Raw genomic sequence first — 21,298 nt, 5'->3', positions numbered from 1 at the left:
CAAACTAACACCAACTTTCTAGAACACGGGACGGTAACAACAGTTTTCTCTCGGATTTAAAGATCGGATGCTAGTAAACACGTTCATGTCGGAAATTTTCTCGATCACGTATATGAACATCAGCTTGAGAGCAATGATGGCTGCTTTTTGCTAACGGTGCACATGATGTCGATTTTACTTTAAAATTAACTAGATAAACCAGCAACCATGCTCGTTGTTACTTTGAACAGTGCTCGTGATTAAAGTAGGCAAAGTTACTTCTCAGTAGATTCATTGCAAGCATTGCTGTCCTTTGAGACATGGCTATTGCTTTTAAACCTTGTCTTTTTATTATATAATTATAACTGTATTCAGTAATTTACATGTTGGTAGAACATTTGACCATGCCTCGTACGGAGTCTGAGTGTACTATCGGGAGCTGTGAAGAGGAAGAAGTATCAATTACACCTATTTTAGAGGTTGGGCTCCCTGTTGGTTCGGAAGACGATGACGAGCTCAGCAGTGGTAAAACATTCATGACTTTGCGAGAACGTCGTCAAATTAAGCTCGGCTTGCGCAGGGTGAGTTTCTGAATTTTTTTTTCACTTCTGCTTAGGGTTGGCCGATATGACATTTTATGCTTATAAATTGTATCGCTAAGTAATGCAGGCTTGCTGTGTAGATGCTTGTTAAGCAAAAACAATTCAAAAGGCTTATCTGCTATGTACCATTTGCACTGATTTCAACTGTAAAATGAGCCTAGTTTTCCAAGCGATTAAACTAATTAACTAATTAATCAATCCCAACTAATTAAACACACTCTCGCATATGAAATCATACATGTTGCATCTTTTAAGATTTTAATTTTGTACTAGCTTGAGATTTTCCTGTTATGATTCCAGTTACCATTTATTAATAGGTCTCTACAGAGCAGAGAGTAAGTAGATTGTGCACCTCTAGTATTTAGGCTATTGCTATTTTGGATCACTTTGTTGTACTTTGTGCTAACATTCCGTTCTCCTTCATATTTTTTATGAAATTATATAATAGAGTGAATAATATCTTCAGATTGCACTCTGATAGTTGTGAATGTTTGCATGTGTCATTCAGTGAGCTCAATTGCTTTGCACATCTCTGAAACTTACCCATTTCTTCATGCTTGTAAGTTCAATTCAGTGAGTAATTGTCAATCAAACTCTAGAGCAGTTGTTTAACCCATAATAATTGACATGCTACATCATGTAACCTTTTGTATACCACTCAAGAGCTGATCTGGCAGCTATTATCAAGGTTTTCAAGGAAACACAAAATTAGGTCTAGCCGTGACTTCTCTCTCCTTGTCTTGTCGTAGTGGATATGTGACTTTAAATGATTACCTGTGCCAATACATTATTTTTGTATTTCTTTTATGATTTCATTTAGTAATGACCCATGCCGTGATTATTGTATGTCTGTTTTCTGGTGTCATGAGTTCTCTATTTCGTGTGCATGAACAATTTTCTGCACTACATATAACCATACGGTTCTCTAGGTGCTTCCATTGAATGTACTCATTCCTCATGGAAGAATCACAGAGAAAAATAAGAGATGGTATGAGGCTTTGAAGAAGGTGTGGCATCACACTGATCCATGGCAGTCATTCCATTTGGACACATTACCGGAACAACCAGCCCTACGGCACAGGTAGTCTATATATCAGCTAGCACGAGCAACTGACACTCACCCTCAACCTTAGTGATAGTAGCCATTAGCTATTCACAGCGTTTCCTTAGATCAGCGTTATCTGGATCATAGAAATATCTTTATCTAAATAACAAGTCCTACAAGCCTCTGTATTTAAATTATTGCTGCTCAAATATTATCATTTATTCGGATAACTAAACTCAAACAATTAATTACTTGTGTACAAGTTTAATATGGGTATACTGTTATCTGGATCTAATAACTAGTAAGGTACTCCGCTATATGTTTGTTGAACGCAGGCTTTGATAACATTTGATAAAAACTTGTTTTGTGTAAACTATGATGCCACACTTTACAATAGATCTCATCCATAACAGGTGTTTTAATACTACATATTACTCTGTTTTAATGTCATTCAATTAACCGAATTTGCACAGAAATATCGGCCAGAATATTTTCTTTATAAGATTATTCAGATGTTGACAGTTTATAGTGGCACATAGGGACTATCTAATCCTAGCGTCTCGCCGAGGGTCTGTGGACCACCTACCCGCAGTTTATGGATGGGTATTGCCATGTTTCCTCAGGAAACAATAAGCACACTTATTGAATTTATTTATTATTCCAGATACAATCCTATTAAGCAGAAGTGGTACCAGGACGAAGTGACTGTTAAAATGGAGACAAAGGTAAGCAACGCTGAGATCTCAAGTTTCTCTCCATTCAGGCTCCGTTTCGCTGAATAAATTTAACTAGACACGGTAAAGCTCGGTGTTGATAAAATGACGTTTGATAAACATACTAATGGAGAATCATAGCGACCATGTTTAAATTTTGCTTGCAATGGCCTCCAAGCAGCCAGGCCTGTATTCCCTGGGGCGGCTGGCCGGCTGAGCCGTCCCAACTTTTTAGAATCTTTCCGCGGCTAAGTACAGTCAAACTCTGATAACTCGCCATCGGATAAAATGTAACATTTCATCTCAAACACAAGGTTAATTTAAACGGATTTGTTTGGTCCGTTCCCACGCAATGATAAATTGCTTCAGATAGCTCGACCTCAACATCATTTATTCGAAAAGTTATTTGCCCTACGGCTATAGAGACGGTTTTTATCGCTGTAGAATATCACTTTATGCGACGCCATAGAGACAAACATCAACTTTTAGTAGTTCTTAGGCGTCATTATTATCATCATCAGTTGCAAAATATTCTTGTTAACGACCTTTATAAAGGTTTGCAAAATATCAAGTTTTACCAAACAACTTAAAATAAAATCGGCAAAGTTGATCTTTGTGAAAACGCTCAAAAGAAAAAGATGTCTTTTTCTGAGCGTTTTAACTGCAGTCAAGTTTTGCCTATTTTAATTTAAAAACGTCTCGTCAGTCACATCCCCTAAAACAAAACAAATCTCAAAAAATAGAAAAATGTTGATACTTTCCGATAAAATTTTTTAAAACTTCACTCGAGAGGCCCGGCTGAGGCCCTACATAAAAAAACACCTGTTGGGGGCTTACACCGCCCCCCTCAACACCCCCAGATGTTCATAACTAGTCGCCTAACATTAGCCGCCCCAACTTGCAACCAGTGAATACAGGCTTGCAAGCAGCTACCATCTAGTCGTTTCTCATAACTTCATAGTTTTGCTAGTGAGCTTAAATTGCACTGAATCCTGTCTGCAGCTGCAGTTATCGGGTGGACGCTGCTGGCCATCGAACTCAAAACCGGCACAAGATATTTGATATTCACTCACATTGTAAAGCAATACACCCGGCCTATTCGTAGGCTAACTTCGCCGCTAGTCAATAGTACTTTGATACAGTTCAGTGACTTGACCTATTGCTGCCGTAAATGCTCGTAAATGTTCAACCTATGACGCCGTTCGTATCATATAAAAGTGCTCTTTACTTAATTCACTTTCGATTGCAACAATGTTATACGATTGACACATGTAAATGTATGGGCGTATTACTCCCACAATATTCCAGTTGTAAAAATTGTAGTAACGCTTGATTTTTAAGTGTAAGCTGCCATTGCTTGTAGTTCACTTCATTAGATCTCAGAAAATTTAAAGTTTCGGTATTTTAATGGCAAATTCTGCTGGAGTTGGTGAAGACTGGTTGCAAGGGTTCTCTGTTGGCGCCTCAATGAATGTTTACATATTTATCTGTGCTTCATATGTTTCCTTGCAATTTCTTCATTTTAACTATGGCCGCTCTGCCAATCTACCTAATGCATCAGATATGCATTTCTTAGTAATTTAAGTCCACTGTGTGCCTGATGTCTATCAATACAAGCAATATTATATTAATAGTATGATAGCTTGCAAATAAACTGTTTTTATCAAGCTTGTTTAAATATTACGAAATAGTACATACAAATATTACATAAACGTACATACAAAATCTGCCATATTTAGCTGCACTAAGAATATGAAACAGTCCAACTTTTTCACCATGTTTGCGTTTACGGAGTGTATGTAACTGGAAATTAAAGTGTGTAGTTGTCAGCTTATGAGCAGCTCATCATGCAAGGAATAGACCAACTGAATTGCCAACTCGCCATCTAAGAATTAAGGACTTGCTTCATGAAATTGTTAATCTCTTGTCACGCCTCATTTATTTTAGTGTTATTTGGTGTTCTGTTCCATGGTTTGCTGTCTTATCCCTGGGCATGCTTATTATGAGGCAGATGACTGTGTCTTGAAACCCACCCTACAACATGCATCATTGTAGCCATTCAATAGAGGGGCTATGAGACAGTGCTATCGACTCAAGAAACTCTCTACCTTCTCCAAGCAGAGAAGTTGGAAGCATGCTGGCAACTATGTAGCCAAGAAATATATGGAGTCCGTCGACCGATCTGTCTACTTTGAAGACGTTAAGCTGCAGATGGATGCCAAGCTTTGGGGAGATGAATACAACAGGCACAACCCACCAAAGAAAATTGATATTTTTCAAATGTATGTCATTGAACTAGTCAGGGAGGAGGGCTCACCTCTCTTTCACCTCGAGCACTTTATTGAGGTAGGTGTTCTCTGGCAGCTCTTGTTGGGGAAAGTAAAATGCTAGTGTTGTGTAGTTCTTATAATAAAACATGCCATCTCTTGGTTATTCATCTTCGCTTCAATTGCTTCTCTCGTTTCCCTGATGTTGGCGTATTGGAGTCTCCGTTTCCTTTAGCCTGACCCTACAGTCACGCGGTATATTCTTCAAGCACCTACCTGTCTTGTCACCTTGTTATTCTGAGTCAGCGACATGTAAATTTGCTTATCTTAGGATTGAATACTGATTGACAGCCTCTATCGCTGCTGTTGTTCACTGAGCAGCCATTGATAACGCTGGGCTTACACCGTGCCTGGGCATTGACCTATCTCTCATATGGCATTTTCTCATGCATAAACAACCTGCGCCTAATGGAATAACAATAGGATTGAGGGGAATCGGCTTTTTGAGGTGGTTAGAAAATCCCCACTAAGGGGAACAGCTATCATGTAGGATACTTACTAGTGGTACCATAATCAGCTCTCATGGAGTACTTATTCCTAGTACCATAAACAGCTCTCACGGGGTACTTACTTTTGATACAATGACCAACTCTCATCAGTTACTTACTCTTTCTTGGTAGTCAGCTATCCACCTACCGTCAGTGTATCAACTTTCACGATTTAAGATGCAAGAATTATATTTCACATCAGTCTTAGCGTAGCGAAACCACGATTACGAATGACCATGCAGTTCAATGCTGTTGCGGAGTGCGTGCGCAACTTAGCTGCGCCACCTTGCGATTTCATAGCTATTTGGATCACATCAATCGCACACCTGCATAAGTTTGCATGCGCGATATGCACAAGTTTGAACTGCAGTGCGCCACACCTCGCATGCCCTTCATACGACATTGGTCTGAACCATGCCTAAAATAAATAACGCCTTTAGTAGCTCTTGGAGTCAGTAGTTATGCATAACAGTGCTCCGATTCCTCTTTACATTGTATAACACAGAAATGCAGGGCAGTTTAAAGTACTACCTAAATATTACATTAAGTACAGTAGTTGGTCGGTTCTTTCTCGTAATTTCAGCTGTCATTCAGTCGCCTTCTCACCTGAACTATTCAGTAGCATTGGCTCACTCATCGCAAGTATAAACACAAAAATAAATCCTTGTCTGGACACTAACCATTTTTACTTGCTACCTTTATGACCTAAGTTTTATCAATCAGCTACAAGATTGATCTCAATAAAATGCAAATACATGATATTTGTTAGCCGGTCCGTGACAGCCGACAAAGTCGACCTTTTCTAATGGGTTTAATAACATCTCATTCTGTGCATCGATTAATCTTGAAGTGATAGCTGTAGCAATCAAGCAGACTGTATGTTAAGGTCAGTAGCAACAATAGGTGACTCAGCCTTGTATATATGTGTACAAATGGTCAGCCATATTTATTGCTCTCTCACCTTACGACAACTTGTTGGCACAATCTGATCAATCCTTCAGGCGCGATTCTCCTCCATAGCAATATTTTTCCATCAAGATCGAGCTTTAGAATTGTTTCAATCTACTTTCTGTTTTGTGTAATTTTGGCGCAATGTCGGCCTATGACTACGCATTTATCGATTTTCAAATGTACCCAACTTTTCTCAATCAAATTTGCGTCATCGACTTTCAAGCCTAACTTTTATGCATCTCCTTGGCCATCGCGTGATTTACAGGTGTAGTTGTTGTATGTAGACATTGTTATCGTACAATGTTAGTGTATGACTATTTTCATCAGTTGCACCCGTAACATCTCATTATCAAATGGTGAAAAATATAACTGTTTTAGTTAGCCAGCTTTTCGCTACTTCACATTGTCATCTGGTCAATAGTAGACAATGGATTGAGGTAAAAAAACCATCGCACACACAGAACACCCGATATTGTGTACATATTCATAATTGTGATGTTGTGGTTAGCTCCCCCTGCCCTATCATGCATATTCCTCAGTTATTCACGTTCTCAATATCCCACTCTGACTTCATACCATTGACAACCTTTCGCTAGGGAATGTACGGGAAGGCTCAGATCTTTAGCCTAACCAATTCAGCCGGTAATGTAATAGTAAACGCCTAATTATTCTCTTGAGGTCATGTGACCTCAACTTGCTTTCGCAGGTTGCCACTCACTTGAGAGTCATATGGTCTACCCAGTTTGCTATTCTACCGCACCACTTGAACATTTCTCTGTTTAACTCAATTTGTTACAATAGGATCATGCCGTGCCATTTGTGATGACTTTGGGCTTGTGTGAAATCAGGCCTCAAGAGTAACCTTTTGAGATAATATATTAGACAGAGTGCTCTCGCACACCCTACCTCTCAGTCATGATGGTACTTGTAACTGGCGTGTCACTGCTCCACAGGGTGAGTACATAAAGTATAACTCCAACTCAGGGTTCGTCGAAGACACAAAGCAATGCAGGCACACACCTCAGGCGTTCAGTCACTTCACGTTTGAGAGGTCTGGACACGAGCTAATAGTAGTGGACATACAGGGAGTTGGGGATCTGTACACAGACCCACAGATCCATACGATGGATGGTTAGTATTGGCCGAGCTCTTAGGTATGAAAGAAGTGAATGAGTAACTCGCCTACAATCATTTGTTATTGTTTTTATAAGCGCTGGTGCAATTAGCTTCACTATTCATTTCTGTTTATTCCAATTATGTCATGGTTTTGCGTCATACTGCTTAAACAAATTGGAATTACCTTTTCACTATGCGTGTCACGCATTCTGTAGAGAAGCTAATGTAATTAACTAGAGAACCAAATGCAGCCGCATCCAGTCTGCAGAGGGGTGTAACTCCAACTTCACCATTTCTCTTGCATTCTTGAGGCTATATATAAGCCATGTACGAGTACATACACATGAAGCACTCTGTGCTACAGCGGTTTTGTGCACACACTGTTAGACATCTGCATTAATAAATTTTTTGTTTATCTAGCATATACATGTAGGTAGTTGTCCTTCAGAAAAATTAACATTTTAGATAAGTTTATCTTTTGAGATTATAACCTCTCTATGTTCATTTATTTTTTCCATATAAATATCAGTTGTTGTATCTGAACTGCATTAAGCTGGCTAGTTCATTGCATTTCTATGTTGGTCTATCAATTAGATGAAATTTGATATTTACACGTGTTCATGGTGTCTAATGCTCAGCCTTTAACAGCTCCATATTCGTTGACTGGGTTCTCTGGTGTTTTTAGGGCTCCAATATGGAGATGGTAATCTGGGCACGAAGGGCATGGCACTCTTCTTCCGTTCTCACGAGTGCAATGAGATTTGTAGAGGCATGGGATTAGCCGAATTTGATCTCTCACCGGCAGAGAGAGACGCAATCGCTTCCCACCATGCAACTAGTGTGAGTCAAGAATCTTAGTCTATTCCAGCTTGCATCCACTTTGTACTTCCTCTGTGTTGACAGACAATGTTTTTTTGTGATTTGTAAATCTTATCTAAACATTTGTTTATTATAATAATATATATATAATGATATAATATATATAATATAATATATATGATATAATGTACCTCCGTTAGTGAGTTTCTCAAAAAATCTTAGTCTCATTTCTTACCTCTCGGAGTTATCATACCATTAGTATATGCTTAAGACACTTTAGCGTGTACATGAGTGCACCTCAGTTTATAGTCTTGGAATTTATGGTCAAAGCTATACTTCTCTTGTTTGTAGGTAGCGTAAGAACTCAAATTATGCACTAAAATTTATCATAGCTAATCTTCCCTCAACCGCAGGTCAAAGATTCTTCCTCGTATGTAGTCGACTTAATGCTCATATTTAATAATGCTCAGCGGTGGCTATTCTAACATGCCATAGTTAATCCTACATTTAATGCTGTTTAGTTTAGTAGCTTTCATGCGCTTTTCTTAGCCATCCTCCGTGACTGAAGTGAACACCCGAGCTATGGGGCATGTGGTATCACCCTCTAGCGAAGACAGACATGATCTGAAGAAGATGCTGTCTAACTCACGAATGCGAGCTTCAAGTTCCGTATCAGATGCGAGTGAGTTTAAATTACACCTTGACCAGCACTGACCAGCACAGTACCGTCTGTCATTGGTCAGCAGTAGGTAGTAGACTCACTGGTTGACAATTTAAATGTCACTAATCTGCATATGTGTACACAATGATAATAATAAGCTTACACCAAGTATAATTTGTTTTTGGTCTCTTGCAACTTTGTATCGGTTTTACTTGACTTGAAGATAAATTACAAATCTTTCCTGTTCTTTTTATCCATCTAGGTTCAACCGCAGGTGATGATGAGTCAACCAAGATCCTTGTGTCTCCACGGATCTCTATCGACAGCGGACTGCCTTCATCTGAATAGTAATAATGTTAATTCATTTTGGCAGAGTCATTAGTTGTCGGTATAGTAGTCAGTGATCGTATCTGCTAGGTTAGGTTGGTCCTTTTCATCATAACATTGACGTAGAATTCATGATGAGATAGAAGACAACAAGAAATTTGACACAAGTTAACAAAGCTAGTTATTTTTGGCCTGTAAGCTTACTCTGTACTTATTGGTCTGTCTATCCTAAATTAATCAATTTGGAAATTTTTTTATGCACTGAAACCATCATCTGTTAGAGCAAATATTAAACTCCATTTCATTCGATTAGTTCAACAGCTCAAAACTCTTGAAGAAAAATGTGTCATGTGATGAAATATGACGTTAAAACAGATGGACTACATAACACTATGTAAAAACCAAATGTGAAAAATGAAAGGTACGTAAAAGACTAAACAATAAAGTAATAATCTATAATAAAGGTTTATATCGTCGTTTAACTTTTATGTTAAATGCAGGCAAGTATCGGTGTAGCCCTGGCCATGAAAAAAATGGACATTGCGTAGGCGGAGGCCATGGATGGAGATGTGATCCCCATTCATTTTAAATTTCATAGATTTTAAATCAACAACAGATTACTATTTTTTCTGGTTAAAGTTATTATCTTTTTACGGTTTCTTTTCAGTTGAAACAGCCAGCATCCCCATTTTCACTCGGTTCAAGCAATGATATAAAACCCCCTTTGTGGTTTTATATCATTGGTTCAAGTTTGTTTTTCTTATCACTTTCATTTTCTTTGTCATGATGGCTTTTAGATGGCTTTGCAGATTTCTTTAAAAAGTGGTTCCAAGATGTTTGCTCATGGCTTTTTATAATTTCCTGCTTTAATTTCAACGAAAAGCATTGCCTTCCATTTTTCATCTCTACCAGCACTAGTTCTTTTGAAATCCATGATTTTAATATTATACAAAAAACGTATAACGTATTGTTTAATATTGTTGGAAATTGTTAGAATCAACAAAGGAGAAAAAAATTACTACGGGTATTAAGCCATATATTTGCTCAAATTTTACATTAATTGTCAGAAAATTTGTATGTTAAAGTAAATTGAGATTTGACCGCATCAATCTTTAAAACAACATTAACTAGCATTCCTAACTGATGGTAGGTCATCTGCTAGCATTCCTAACTGATGGTAGGTCATCTGCTAGCATTCCTAACTGATGGTAGGTCATCTGCTATCATTACTAACTGATGGTAGGTCACCTGCTAGCATTCCTAACTGATGGTAGGTCACCTGCTAGCTTTTCTAAGTCATAGTACTTTCATTTTGTAGCGAATGAAGAATTTTAAAACTTTTTAGAGAAAAATCTTACGCAGTTAATGCTCCTAGTTTTCTTTGCATGAAGTGATAGCGAAGATGGCAGAAAGAATGTAACACATTAAAAAAAGTTGACCCTTGATGCATTTACTTATTATTAAATAAAAATGTCATAAAGATGACTCGTGTGTAACTGAAATGTCAAAAAGATGACTCGCGTGTAACTGAAATGAAAGGGGGAATGTCAAATGCATAGTTTTAGTTTTATATGAATATAAAACATGCAAATTAGTTAAACTAAGTGATTGCGTAGAGAGTTGAACACTTGTTGGCTGTTTTGGAAGTGTTAGTGTTGCATGCCATAAGCGTATACAACTTGCCTATGTACAATAACTAAAACTAACTATGCTGTAATCACTACCAACTCTGCAAAGAAGTTTGCATAAACATTTAGCAGTGCAGGCACGTGACGATCATATTATGTACATATGTACTTTTCTCGTAGTCGCAACCTTATGAACAAAATAATAAAGTTTTAGGTTACTAAAACTTCTACCTACTTGTCTGTCATTGACCGGAGGTCTTAATCTAATTGGCTGTGCTATCATCATGTTTATATTGCAGTAGTCCAACAGGCAACAGTGGTTTCATTGAGGAAGCTGGTCACATGGACAAAAACTCGGAAGATGGGAGTGAACTCTCCAACAGCTTTCACCACCGGTATTCTATTACCTTCCTACTTTTACCATATGCAATTCGTTTAATGAATCTTTTCTTTTGGTGCATTTTTATTTAGTTACCGGTGATTATTGTTACATAATTGCATGCTTTGTCACTAGTCAAGGTCATGCTCTGCCTTGAGCGCAATCATTACTAGTAGACCATTGTTGGCTTGTCATGTAAACTATATTGTACTTTCCCGTGCTCACTCGCTTCCTTTATATTTCAGGTCAAGGTTTTATTCTATGTCATCAGATAACTATGACACATCTGAATACAGCAATAGTGTTGGTGCAAGCATCACCAAAACCTTGGAGCAGAAGTTTGGTTTGCCAAAGAGAGCCTCAAATGTTTTCGCTGAAAACCTTTTGAGAGGCTCGGATGACTTTCATTTAGGCGACTCTATCCTTGGTCAGGTGAGTACATGTGTAGGTTGTGTGTTAGTAATGGCTGTGACTTTATCCTTGGTCAGGTGAGTACATGCGTAGGTTGTGTGTTAGTAATGGCTGTGACTCTATCCTTGGTCAGGTGAGTACATGCGTAGGTTGTGTGTTAGTAGAGGGTGCAACTCTGCCCTTAGTCAGGTGAGTACATGTGTCGGTTGTGTGTTAGAGGCTGTGACTCTGTCCTAGGCCAGGGGAGTACATGTCTAGGCTGTGCGTTAGGAGGATCGATTCACCTTGTTCGGTTGCCATCAATTCTTGAAGCTTCCTGGCATTCAGATCACCTAAAACATAAAAAACAAATGCAAATATTAAAAAAATTAACTATACCCTCTGATAAAATCTACTGCAATATGCGTAAGTTTATCTTTAAAGATGGAGAAGGACTTTGCTGTTATTTTGTGTACACAGTATGATGACTATTTATGCGCATATGGCTTCCTTATTGTCAAACTCTACATCTGCAGGTTCATCACGATTTGGCCAAATACCATGAAATTGGAAGATTTGCCTTAGATGGGAATGAGGATCTGATAGACTGGGAGAGTGCTCTTTTTCATGAGGAGAATGCTGCTGACCTCGGGATCCCTGAAGCCATCACCACCATGGCTAAGATTTATCTCCATCTTCCACATGATGTGCTTGTCAGCTGCACTGTGCCGGTAATACCAAGGCTTATGTATCATAGTTATTAGATATTTATCTATAAATTACGATATAAAATGATTATCTGAAGGACATTTCTTTTTGCTGCAAGGCAAACAAAAGCGAAGTCGTGATTCCATCGCAAAAATGTATAATGGAAAAACCAGTCAGCAAGCGATTCGGCTTTCGAAACGAAGAAATAAAACTTTTATTTGATCGTGTGATTGTCAGTGATTGTTTGACTGATCGATACAATAATAATTTACATGATAATAGTGATGGCAACTTTATAAACTTTGAATATATAGAGAAATGTCATGTTATGGTAGCTCAAACGATAATAATGCTATATCCACTTGTGCTGTTGTTTTGAATACTAGGAAAGTGCCTTATAATAGCAACTCCAATACATGCAACACTCGTACTAATAGCTTCAATACACCGGTTGCTACTACTGAGGGATCAAAAAATGAAGCGCATATAATCATACAGGCTTTTAATGATTAGGAAAATGTTACTGATTTAGGTGGTGACAAGCCTTTATCGCTCTACAATTTCTCCTCTCATTCAGGGCCAACTTCATACCATCTGCTGATACTCCATCGTTGGAGTATTTGATTACTTTTTCCTTCTTACTGAGCCATGCGGAAGTAGTTTGTAGGAGCTTATAGTACCAGAATCTAACAAGTATTACAAGTATACACATGCAAAGATGGGAGTTCTACAACCACATTTCAAACTGCATTTATTGGAAAGTGCTACAGTGGAGCGATGAGGGGCAATTATTGAACTGTGTCTAAACAAGGGTTTGGTACAAACTCCAAAAATGGAATTTACTTTATTAGAAAGCAACACATCTAAAACCATGTAGTAAATATCAGCACAAGCCATGTATGTTCACAGAATACCAACTTTATTGAATTGTCAACAAAAAATTACACGACATTCGGACATTTTTGGGAGACTTTTACTCAGCGAAAGTATTAAAAAAGGTTTACCAACACTGTTCACCAAAGGTTTAGGCTATGAAACCCTGGCTGCTATGATTTGGTAGGAACTCAGGCTGACTTGAACTCTTATACTACTGTACTACTCGTATACATTTTTCACTTTCTATAAAGCCTATACTACTGTTTCAGTGTGTCTTCTACATCACCCTCTTATTTGGGTCTCAGCACAACACATTACAGAGTGCACGAATATTTCAAGTTTGCTACCATGTTTATTTGTGGTTGTCCAGGAGACAGAAGAGAACACTAACAAGGGTGTTGACTTCATGGCACAGGCTGCAGCCGCCAATGATCGGGCATCTATTCTGTATATGGCAAAAGCTTTCGAGACAGGAAATGGTCTTGGGACGCTTAGGTATGACCTTTCGCCCTACAATATTGGTAACATTTTTTAATTCTACCATAGTCAGCTTACATGTAAATTAGCTTTAAATTGGGATCCTTTTTGCCTCTGATTATGTAAATTGTTAGTCATTTTGTAGAAGGTTTTAAGGTTTGAAGCATGCAAATTTCAATGGATTTTAGCACCGTTTTTTGACAGAAAAAAAATGTTAAAATAGGGGGAGGTGGTGGAAAAGGGGAGCGGAGTGGGGAAGGTAGGTAGGAAATTGTTTTGTAAATCAGGAAATCTTATGACTTGTGAAATTGCTATTTGATCTGCAAATAGAGTTGATCAACTTTATTTATAACTTATTCATAACTTTGTGTCTTACTAATATATTCGAATTACCAGTGAACAGATGTTCCAGAACATGCATTCAATATTTGAATATTGAGGGGACAACTCTATAATGGGCATTTATCTACACTATTTTAGTAGCATTTGGCATGTTGGATATGGTGCCACAGATACTACCTATTCTTTCTTCTATCTCGACCCAAGAATCAATTCTTCACGAGCGATGTCATCACTATTAAGTACCCTTTTTCTACTGACCAGAGCAGTTTTGGCCTTTGGTGATATTTGCTCTTCCCTTCCTCACTTTCACCCTAATTAATGAATGCTTAGTCATACCCCAATAAGTTCCATTGATTTTAGCTTCTACCTTGTCATCCCATACGCCTAGGCAAACGCTCTACTGATAGAGTTATGAAGTTTGAAGTCATCCTCTTTGAAGAAAGCTATTTAGTTTGTTATCAGCAAAAATAAAGTTTGCAGCTTAGCTTGTACTGCTTGTTCGAGCTTGATCATTCCTCATTGTATTGCCTTGTTTCAGAGGTGAACTTTAGTCAACTGGTCACATGACCTATGAGTTTTATAGAAATTTCTATGACTAAAGTTCTGTGTACAATAGCTGATAATTAAGTCCAACTTCGAAAACATTTGGAAGGGCTATTCAACATGGATATTTTTTACTATCAGCAGACCAAATACATGCCGAACTTCGATCGTGTCGATTTCAATTTTCAGATAATTTTTTTACTATAGAATGTTCTCATGTCTGCCATTTTGCATTTTATTCCCAGTAATGATCAGTTTTACTATCAGACTTTGACTGAAAATTGATTTGCCATTGTGGATGCGTCAGATTCACAAAGATTTTTAGTTCTATTATAAAAAATATTGTATTATGTTTTTTTATTGAAGGCTAACATATCATCTTATAGGTTTTGTATAAAGCATGATATTAATGACAGACCACAACTTGGAGCCACAGGATTATAGAAACAACTTAACTTGCTGCCACACCGAATTAACTCGTATTTCAGCAAAATTGTTGCTATAATGATAAAAAATTAGCGCAATAAAATTCACCAACTTCTTGCCAATAAGTCAACTCCTGAACTAAAAGTGGACTCTATCTAGTGTGAGTTTCTGTCATCACTGGCAGGAAACTTGAGTATATCTACTGTGTGTGAAAACTACAGTTATTTGGTTTATTTGAAGTTTGAAGTATTTGAAAAACAGAGAGATAGTAGTAAGCTTTACTTCCAATGTCAAGCTAGTAATCTGCAGAATTATACAAAATTATCAAAAAAAATACAAAATTAATACAAAGCGAAAACATGTTAAAAAATTGTTACATTGTAATGCAATGGTTTTTTTAATTTTTATTGGAAAAAAAGTGGTTGTCAAGAGGAACAATTTTTACTCAGCTTTGTGCATTCTCGTGCTGCTTCGAACTAGTTGACCTGCAAAACATAAGCAGATGTCAACAAAAGTTGAATATTCTAAAACTTCATAACCAATATTCCAAATTTATTGCAGTCAAATCCCTACATATGATCACCACAGCATATGAATTTTTCGATGTACAATATAAAATAGGAGTGAATATTTTATAGAAAAAGTAATTATGTCTCATGAGACTTATAAAGTTTTATGATTGGCAGTGAGGAGGCTGATGAAAATAACATAAAACAAACAATATACAAAGTTATTTAGACTTCAAATAATCAAAGGATAAGTTATGTGGTGTATTTCTATCACCCCTTCGACCTCCAAATCTACACATTGCTACACCTACTCTTCAGGTTCTGTGTCTTTAAAGTAAAGTAACGTTAACCCCTCCTTTAATTTATTATAATTACCTGTTCACGTAGTTCTTATTTTTTGTAAAGCTATGTAGTTTTGTATAACGCATTTGTTTTAATGCTATGTGTAATAACCTGAAATGTTTATCGTTAAGTTATTGGGCTGTAGAATGAATGAAATAAAATACAATTGATTCTTATGATATCTGCTCCAGCATATAACAGTTGTAATATGCGAAGCAAATCTCAAGATATAATATGTAAAGGGTTGACAGAATATGTGTCAGATCAGCTTGATTAAAGTTAATTGCCCGATCATGACACAATAGTGTCACCTGACGACAGCAACTGCGGTGTAGAGCTTGGACCTGCTTAATGGTTTGAAGTATGGCACTCGGTCGTAACAACTCGGTCGTAACTCGGTTTGAAATTGAAAAGGAAGATGGCAAAATAGAATTTGAGCTTTTATCGTTGTTCAAAATTGTCACCTACAAGACAAATTGCTTAGAACAGAAATTGACTGGAATCTAATCATAGATTATGAGCTAGTATACTCGTAGCTAACGAACTAGTTTGGTGTAGAAAGGCCTGTTATATTGATCTCATTATCCTGACTCTTCAATCGTTGTGATGACTGCGTCATTAAAACATAAACATGCATGGAGTTCTTTTTGTATACGTCAGTCATATCATGAATGGGCCAAGCGAACAAACCTAGTAGTCAATAATATTTTATGAGGTAAACAATCAAACGAGCATTTCCGACAGAATCTAATCATGGCTTACTGGTGTTTTTCGTCATTCTACTGACCATGTTTCCCGAGATACAGCCCGAGCACAAGAGTAATGTAATAATGCTCATATATTCTTTCTGGCACAAATATATGGCCATGTACTTGTAGAAATACCTTACTCCTCTTATTGCCAAGCCTCAGCATCTGGTCACTTGCCACCACACCACCCCTTTCCTTTGCCATGCTTTAGGTGCTTACAGAATCTAACTCAACACACACGCATATAATTTTTTTTAAATCTTATATTTGCTGGTAGTAATAATATGTGTTTTTACTTATTTCAATGTTGTTTCATTTCGTAAAGATCTTGCTATAATATCATTTTTTGTAGATTTGTAACATTGTAAGAAAGTATTTTATGTTGGTGTACAATTAGACCTCGTGACAGTCTCTGTTAATACTGCGGGGACTGGCAACCACTACTGATGCTGTAGTCACAGTCACTGTTAAACTGTAGGTATTGGTAGTTCCTGTTTCCACAGTTCCACCGTAGTTTTAGTCATGGTTAATACTGTAAGTGTAGTCACTGTTGATACTGCAGGTATGGCACTGTTGGTCCTGCAGTTGCTCTGCGGTGTCCTTACTTGTCAAGCTGTCTAGCTTGTCTTTATCGTGTTTTTTCATTACCAGACAAAGATCACACAAGGAGGCTACTCACTGGTATCAAATAGCTTTGCAGACGCTGGATCATGATGACCATGGAGAATTTGATGCAACCATGTCTGACCCAAATTACCTGATATTGGCAAAACAAGCTGAATTATTCTTAGCTGGAGAGTTTGACCTCGATGCCGATCCTTCGAGAGCAGGTGTGTGTTTTGTGAAGCCCTTGTGGCATAACATCCTATGGATTAGGTTGAATTCTTGCGAAGCCCTTTCAGATGTCTACCTATCGTATTGTGTCGTCCTGATATGTTGTGTTAGTACTCATCAGATAGACTTGAATACTACAGCCTGTAGGATGAACTGGAGATTCAACAATCCTCTCTATATAGGTGGGATTACTCAATTTGGTACCTACATCGTAGCCTTGACAGTCTTCAATATTAGCGACTTCTTATTACTTGAGTTTGAAACAGGCTTTTACAAGAGATGAGACAATCCAGATTCTTGTTTATAATTCTTGTGACACTTTTCATTTATGCTTTGAATGTACTGTAGTACAACCTATTTGATATTTACCCTCTCAACATGAATGTACTGTAGTACGACCTATTTGATACTAACCCTCTCAACATGAATGTACTGTAGTACGACCTATTTGATACTAACCCTCTCAACATGAATGTACTGTAGTATGACCTATTTGATACTAACCCTCTCAACATGAATGTACTGTAGTATGACCTATTTGATACTAACCTTCTCAACATGAATGTACTGTAGTATGACTTATTTGATACTAACCCTCTCAACATGAATGTACTGTAGTACGACCTATTTGATACTAACCCTCTCAACATGAATGTACTGTAGTACGACCTATTTGATACTAACCCTCTCAACATGAATGTACTGTAGTATGACCTATTTGATACTAACCCTCTCAACATGAATGTACTGTAGTATGACCTATTTGATACTAACCTTCTCAACATGAATGTACTGTAGTATGACTTATTTGATACTAACCCTCTCAACATGAATGTACTGTAGTACGACCTATTTGATACTAACCCTCTCAACATGAATGTACTGTAGTACGACCTATTTGATACTAACCCTCTCAACATGAATGTACTGTAGTATGACCTATTTGATACTAACCTTCTCAACATGAATGTACTGTAGTATGACTTATTTGATACTAACCCTCTCAACATGAATGTACTGTAGTATGACCTATTTGATACTAACCTTCTCAACATGAATGTACTGTAGTACGACCTATTTGATACTAACCTTCTTAACATGAATGTACTGTAGTACAACCTATTTGATACTAACTCTCTCAACATGAATGTACTGTAGTTATGACCTATTTGATACTAACCCTCTCTTCATGAATGTACTGTAGTACGACCTATTTGATACTAACCTTCTCAACATGAATGTACTGTAGTACGACCTATTTGATACAAACCCTCTCAACATGAATTTACTGTAGTATGACCTATTTGATACAAACCCTCTCAACATGAATGTACTGTAGTATGACTTATTTGATACTAACCCTCTCAACATGAATGTACTGTAGTATGACCTATTTGATACTAACCCTCTCAACATGAATGTACTGTAGTATGACCTATTTGATACAAACCCTCTCAACATGAATGTACTGTAGTACGACCTATTTGATACTAACCCTCTCAACATGAATGTACTGTAGTATGACCTTTATCGAAAAACAGGGTGCAAGTCTATATTAGATTATAAAAACTGACATGAAAGTGACATTTTCTTTAGAACAGCATATATTACTGTTCTCTTTCATATGCCTTCAACCAGCCACATATATGACTGCTAGTGAAAACCACTAAAACTCCCACAAAATCTTAACTTTCGATAGCCACCACATATTTAAGTCGAATTTAATGGTCTCAAACAGGTAGATAGATATTAAATTTTATCTTGATTAAAAATGGCTACAGTGCAAACGAATTTATAGAGTGAACCATAGAGACTAATGAACTTCAAATCTGAATAGATCACCTCGCATTTGAATTGTCATACTTGTGGTTTTGGCCCAGCTCCATCCGTCTCAGACAATGTTAACCAAGATTTCATTTGGGATTTTCAATAGGTTATTATAAGTTAATATGTGTATGTAATGTCTCTCTCTATATCACTGCAATCTTCGGATTATGGGCTTTCTTTCCAGAGAAAGCGAGCAATCTCTCATTAATACTTTGGAACAAAAGTCAGGATTCATTCCGAGCCGTTTCAGATGAAAGGCATAAACATGTACTTGTGCATTCATTGCTGCTCAAAGGTTTATATCAACTACTGATGCTTGTAGGAGAATTGTACACGGAAGCTGCTGATGAGGCAATGACAGCGATGAAAGGGAGATTAGCGAACCAGTACTACATGAAGGCTGAGGAAGCGTGGTCACTTGTAGAAGAGGAGTAGATCCAGCATATTTTCTTGCTTGTTTAACTCTGACTCTCAAAGGAGCTTATATTGTGTTGATTAGTCTACAATAGCCTGTGGTCAAAAATATGTTTTTAAATTTCACAAGTTGTTTTAGTCCAGAAACTTCGTGTCTGAACAAGTTGTCTACGTTCGGTACTATGCAGTGTATGATTAGTTTCACTCGTACAGTTATTTTTTATATTTGTTTTAGCACATATTGAATAAGTGGTCAGTTTCTCTAATAAATTATAAACAAGAAGCTATTGGTATTGTGTCAGCCAACCCACATGCTGCTGTATTCTCATGGCTGCCACCAAACGCTGCTATGGTGCTTGGTGATTTGCTTATTTAGGTTGCCAAGAAAGCCTTAACCTTTTACTAGTTTAATCTGTTCTCTTATGAATCATTTCAACATTCATAGAAGCAAGCAACCCAATATGACAACAGAGGACATCTGTGGTGTTCAAGTCCTTTCACAGATGTAATTATTAAAATAGCTATACCTATTTGGGCCACTTTTCTATGATTGAGGGATGCAAATGATGAGTCACCTTCTTTTGACCGAAGCGTCTTATGTCAGTACTCTTTGACCTAGATGATTGGTCAAAGAGCAGCATTAATTGAAGATTTATAGACTCTGATTCAGTGTTCATCTCAAACTATAATACTGTTAATTCCCTGTGGAATGAGTAAAAGTGAGGTTTTTAAGCACGATGCTATTTCCATACCCGGTTTCATTTGAAACCATACACTATGCTCATTATGAGACTATATATATACAGTCATATATATAGTCTCATATATATGACTAGAAGCAAGCAACCCAATAAGCAACCTTTGAAGTACAATGTAGGGTATATGTCATATATGACACGTGTATACAGTATATATATACTTATATATACCGTATATACCTATATATAGTCTCAAGAGCATAGTGTATGGTTTCAAATGAAACAGTACGGATACAGCATTGTGTTGGATACATCACAATGGATAAGAAGTCAGACCTACTGCTAACAGTACTCCACTCTCTGAAAAGTGCGAAGAGTTATAACTAGAGTGTTGGAATAAGTTGAAGTTACTTACCCTTTTCTAGGTTTGTGTTTCTCACTGGAGTCACGGAGTCAACAGACCAGCACTCTAGTTATTTTTTTGTTCATAATCATTTTTATAGATAAAATGTTTTACATATGGTGCCACAGAAAAGTATGTTTGTGAATAAAAAGGTGGCATGTGGCATCATAAATGCAAAAACAGAAATTTAAACGAGGAAAGCATGAAACCACTAAGTTTAGGTATACGGCTAATCTCTTTCGAGAGAAGATTAAAATAATTAGCAATACAATTATTGAGTGCATGGACTGTGGAGACTGAAGGTTGGATAAACATACTGGCTATTATAGTTCATTACGGCTGATATCTCTCGAGTTTAACATTCAATGCTTGCTCTTATTTACTGAGCACACATTTCCATCCGTTTGTCACTTTATCATAGCGACAGCGGTGTATTATGTCAAATTGATTAAATGCTAATCCAGTTAGACACTCATTGGCAGCGATGAGTGACAATTTGTTTTAGCCAGCAGAAATGCCTAAGCGATAAATGATTGCAGAAGCAAACCTTTGAAGTACAGTGTAGTTTAACTCGAATTGAAATTAAGTCTTCCGCGAACTTGTACTACACATGATATTAAAATTACATGTTAGAAAACTACACAAAGGTAATATTTCAAACTGCTTCTATATTTTATAGAAGTATCATATGAAATTACTGGCAGAGCTATTGAATGTTAATAGGA

At 37.2% G+C, this 21,298-nt stretch overlaps 1 protein-coding gene across 2 annotated transcripts; it reads left to right on the top strand.

Annotated features, from left to right (window-relative positions):
* Positions 1–107: 107 nt before the first annotated feature.
* On the top strand, positions 108–19,755 carry LOC137401431 (eukaryotic elongation factor 2 kinase-like). 2 transcript variants are annotated; one of them, XM_068087810.1, is made up of 16 exons: positions 108–244; positions 373–560; positions 899–916; positions 1,511–1,662; positions 2,291–2,351; positions 4,395–4,685; positions 7,059–7,236; positions 7,907–8,061; positions 8,590–8,722; positions 8,964–9,048; positions 10,956–11,051; positions 11,281–11,467; positions 11,962–12,156; positions 13,380–13,504; positions 17,049–17,227; positions 19,381–19,755. In XM_068087810.1, the coding sequence occupies exons 2-16, from the start codon at positions 384–386 to the stop codon at positions 19,491–19,493; spliced, it is 2,145 nt and encodes a 714-aa protein (XP_067943911.1). In that variant the 5' UTR covers positions 108–244; positions 373–383; the 3' UTR covers positions 19,494–19,755. The 2 variants fall into 2 exon arrangements, with proteins under 2 accessions (XP_067943911.1, XP_067943994.1); XM_068087893.1 differs by lacking the exon at positions 899–916.
* The last annotated feature ends 1,543 nt before the right edge of the window (positions 19,756–21,298 follow it).

The sequence above is a fragment of the Watersipora subatra genome, chromosome 1, assembly GCF_963576615.1.
Source record: "Watersipora subatra chromosome 1, tzWatSuba1.1, whole genome shotgun sequence".
NCBI lineage: Eukaryota > Metazoa > Bryozoa > Gymnolaemata > Cheilostomatida > Watersiporidae > Watersipora > Watersipora subatra.
Note: the sequence above shows the minus strand (reverse complement) of the source record. Positions and strands in the feature narration are given on the sequence as shown.